Source organism: Telopea speciosissima, chromosome 7 (genome assembly GCF_018873765.1).
Source record: "Telopea speciosissima isolate NSW1024214 ecotype Mountain lineage chromosome 7, Tspe_v1, whole genome shotgun sequence".
NCBI lineage: Eukaryota > Viridiplantae > Streptophyta > Magnoliopsida > Proteales > Proteaceae > Telopea > Telopea speciosissima.
The window spans coordinates 33985371-33990183 of NC_057922.1; the positions used below are offsets into that span (position 1 = coordinate 33985371).

General features: G+C 36.8%; 1 protein-coding gene across 1 annotated transcript; it reads left to right on the plus strand.

Annotated features, from left to right (window-relative positions):
• The first annotated feature begins 1288 nt into the window (after positions 1-1288).
• Positions 1289-3987, plus strand: LOC122668164. Its single transcript, XM_043864759.1, has 4 exons — positions 1289-1430; positions 1565-1747; positions 2128-2376; positions 3491-3987. Exons 1-4 carry the CDS (start codon positions 1359-1361, stop codon positions 3746-3748), a joined length of 762 nt encoding a protein of 253 aa, XP_043720694.1. The 5' UTR covers positions 1289-1358; the 3' UTR covers positions 3749-3987.
• The last annotated feature ends 826 nt before the right edge of the window (positions 3988-4813 follow it).

Consider the following 4813-nt stretch of genomic DNA (forward strand, 5'->3'; position numbering starts at 1 on the left):
ACAGCTCCAACTGCTGATAAATCTATCAAAAAATATTTTTTGATCAAAATTGATCCGATTCGACCTGATATGGCCGATCCATATTGGTTGAGAATGATACTGATCATGATACCGGTTTTTAAAACCATGAATGGGTCGGTTCATTTCTGAGTTAAAAGTAAGGATGTAATGGATCGAATTCAATCGGATAATGGCATTGTCATGTTCGTATCCAATTATATTTGGCCAGATTCGATAATATCCAATTAGTTTTCGGACGAATTCGGATAGTTTTTGGATAGTGATTTTTTTAATACAGACCTGCTAAATGGATATGAATGCAGATTGAATACAAATTTTCAACTATCCGTTGATATTTTTATAGTTTTGTTGATGGGGGTTAGGATTGAGACTTGAGAATTCAAAAACTACTCTTTCGTCTAGTCTTCTTAGTCTCTGATTTTCTTACGTTTTTTACATTTTGATTTTATTTTATATTTATTTTAATAGATATGTGATTCCATGTATCACAGTGCATAAAACAATATATATATATATATATATATAACCAATAGAAAATCTAGAAAAATAACAAAACAAACTCCAATAAAGTAACATTATCTTATGTTCTACTTGTGTATCTGTTTTTTTTCTTTTTGTTCCAAGGGTTATCAATGTAATTGCAGATGCCCTGGCAAGGAAGGCCCTGTCTATCATGTATATGACAGATTGGCCAATTACTACTTCGTGGCTTGATGATCTTTGTTTATCTGAAGCCACTGGTTGTACACATGATTCTCATCAATAAATCTTCATCGTTCTAAAAAAAAAAACAATCGAATAGACAAACATAAAAATATATTTCAGATATTTTATTACCATCAGATCGCTAAACGAATCGAATAATAATCCATTATTAAATAGGAAATTATCGTATTTGTATCCGATCAATTTTTGAACAGAATTGAATTCACGTTAAAAACGCGGATCGAATAAGGATTTTTTTAATATTCGTTGACCTATTTAGTTAAATGGTAGTTAAACTAGTTATAAAGGGCGGAAAAATATATTCAGGGGTATTTATGTAAAATAAACGAATTGTAAAGAAAGCCATTAGATGCTTTTTCTATCCATAGGATTGGTCAGTCAGCTCCTCCTCTTTTACATTTTCTTTACGATGACGTGGCAATTGGGCATGAGAAGCTTGCTTGCGTCTGCTCCTCTACATATCTATCGAGTTCTCTAAGAAAATAAGAAAGAAAGAAGGAAAGAAGGAAAGAAAGAAAGAAAGAACTCACAGAACAGCCAAGACAGGAAACAGAGATGAAGAAGAAGAACAAGTAAAGAAGACAAAGAGGAATCAAGAGAAGCTTAAGAAGATGAACCAGTTGGTGTGGACAGTGAGTTCGTTACCTGAAGATATTGCCTTCAAGATTGCATCTCTTCTTCAGGTCCCTTTCTTTCTCTCTTCACCTCTCCAATCGTTGCCTTTGACTTGTGAAGGTCTTGTTTTTTTTCTTTCTTCTTCTTTAATCATTAGTGTTTTCTTTTCTTTTCTTTGGTTTTTTTTTTTTGGGGAAGAAAGGTCTCTGATCTGTGCTCGTTGGGTAGTTGTTCTCGATTCTGGCGGGAATTTTGCGCTTCGGATTCCATATGGATCTTTCTGTTCAGAGAGAGATGGCCTTCCATGGTTTTCTCGAAAGCCCATTTTTTAAACGTCGACGATCGAAGCTCTGACGGAGCTGGGGAACAATTCTCATCCACCAAGGTTGTCTCTTGTCAATTTCAATTCCCAATGCCCTTTCTTTCGTTTTTGTGTAAATTTGGATAAACAGTTTCGATAAAAATCAAAATAAGTAGAATGGAGGACAATAATTAACAGAAGGAGAGTATCAAACCGAGTTTTTCATATTAAGGATTAAGGGGTAGAGAGGGAGAGTTAGAAGAAGAAGAAGAATTTTACTGGTTCTTCATAGCCAGATGCAAAGATGGATTTTCATGTAGAAGATGAGATTTGTATTTTACTGATAAATGAATCAAATTGACCCTTCAAATGTATGCTGCACCTGCCAGTAATCTTTTATATAGTTCAGAGTTCTCGAATGATTTGTCTAATCTTAACTTATATGCTTTCCCTTTTTATTGTAGGGATGGAGGACCTTCTACATCAACCGACACATTGAGATGGCGAATAGAGCTGCCATTATAGCTAAGTTTGTCAAACAATGCTCACCATCTGAGTCACTTGAGGCTGGAGATTATCTTAAAGCAATTGAAGATCTCTGTTCAATTGAGATGGGATTCATGGACGTCCAGATGTTTCTATTTGCTTCAAAACACAATGTGTTGCTTAATCTGATCGGTTTACACTATTCCATATTTTTTCTTGGAGTTCCGGTAACTCTCACTCTCTTGGCCCTTACTGTTTATAACTGGAAGTTGATTTTAGTATCTTCAACATAAATTTGATGATTATGGATTTATACATTTCTCAGTCTGCCTTCTAGTCTCTTTACATGGGATCAGCATCAGCAGAGTCCCCTTTTACATCTCTGATCTTTAGGACCATCACTTTAGAGCACTAGATTGTTAGACCTACAAAGATTTTCAACTGTTTTTAATCAGTGGGGCATCCATGATGGTTTTGGGGCTTTACATTTTAACTTGTTTGGGGTGTAATAAGTGAGATTTCTTCATCTTAAGAATCTTCCATAGCACCCAATCAATAGATCTTATGCCTTACATGTTTTATTAGGCATTAGGGAAACAGATAATTGAAAAGGAGGGTAAAATTGATAATAATATAATTCTAATTAAATCATAGTTGTCACAGCATCTTGGCGATACCAACAAGGAGACCAAGGCGCCTGGGGTATGCCTTGACAAATATGAATTAAATGTAATTCATGGTATTTTCAAAACCAGTCACTTACCTGCATTCTGCTTTATTTTTATAATTTGTACCTCAGCTAGTGATTTGTGATTTGAGCTAAAATTTTCTTAGTTTGGTTACATAATTTATTTGACTGATTGCATTTTGAAGATAATTCAGGTAGTTAGGCCACTGTAATCGAACAGGTAAATGTTATTAAACCCACAAACAACGGAGATCAAGATGTTATTACAAAATGTGAATATGACCCTGCATGGATGTGGTCTTTCATGCTTTATACCATTATGAGCTAGTTTATCTGCATGAAACTGCCTTTTTATGTTTTATTTTTACAAATGCTTCTTTTATAAGAGAAGCTATTGTCCTGGCTGAGCCTTTCTTTCAAGAGGTGGGATGCAAATTGTGCATTATAGAAGTCCAATTGCAACTTGGGCTACCAAGAATTCTCTAAAAACACACATCACAACTTTACTGATTCTGCTTGATCCTTGAGCCATGAGGCATTCACATGTCCAATAGCCTTGTATATTAATTTTTTATGCTAATCTCATCTTTATTTTGCACCCACACTAGAAATTATCAATGGGCTTCGTGCAACTCTCATCTCTTATTTCACAGGCTGAGTATGTTATTGAAGCCCTGTGGAGCTGCCAGATATCAGAACGGCAAGTGTGCGTGAGATGGTGGAAACTCGGAAGGTGGATTCACGGCTTCCGCCTGCGTGACGAGTCCCACACTCGCATGATCTCTTTGGGGGATCTTGCAATGGCCAAAGAGGGGGAGGTTTTTGGGGTGCTTCACCGTGGAGCCATCCATGAGGTCTTGCGTGTCCAGATCTCAGTTCCTGTCCATAGACACACCCCATGGACTTTCTAAAGCCTGCAGAAGTAGGGAAGATGGATACAGTAATGCTCTTTATGCACAAGTATGTAAATATTATTAGTGCCATGTATATATGTACATCAGTGTTTATTCTTTTAAACATATGTATAGGTATTGTATGCCGGTACCCATGGAATGTATCTTTCAACTTGTGTAATGCTCTTCTGTTGGTTTAAACTTGCAATGCATTTGATTGAATGTTGGGAAGATAAAGTGCCAAGGATTGATCAGAATAAGAAGGGTGAAAATGCCTTCATACAGATCTGATACAATCCATCCATGTGGGGATCCTTGTGTACAATATGATAGGATTTTTGGAAGTGGTTTCATGACCAAATAAATGGTCATTCAAATTCAGTATCTGGGTGAATGTGAGTTCTGTGCAGGTGGGAGTGTAGTGAAAGAAAGCCTCTTACCAGTCCACACACAACACATTCATGGCCTGACTTGCTTCATTTTGCAATCCATGAACACAACAAAGTCTCAACTCACGAGATCTCGCTCAATGTATATTATATGCTGGAGTGATTAACATTTGTAGTGTTTTATGGTTAAATGAGTCACTGTTTGTATGTGGAACCTATTACACGGTTTCCCTTTAAGTCGCGACTTGGAAGTCACACTTCATCAAGCGTCTTGAACAGCAGAGACTTGAGATCATAAAAGCTGCAACTTGGGGATATGGCTTCTTTGTTCTACGAGTGGTCGTTACTGTTAAAGCTTCCACCAAATGGGACTTAGAATCGCAGTTTCCTTGCAACAAATTTGATTAGCTTTGACTGTTGCATAGAGTATCATCCTGACAAATTCATTTCTCATGTCATTGAGAATTTGAAACCATAATGCAGAATTTCAAGCAAAAAAAAAAAAGGAAGTAACCAGTGCACGAGGCTCCTGCCACTGCAGGTCTGGGGAGGGTCATAATGTACACAGCCTTACCCCTGTTTTCACAGAGAGGCTGTTTCCAGACTCGAACCTAATGGAGCAACCTTTCCCGTTGCACCATAATGCAGAATTTCAACCAAGTAAACCATCAAATTAGCTTGAGGTACCATCCTT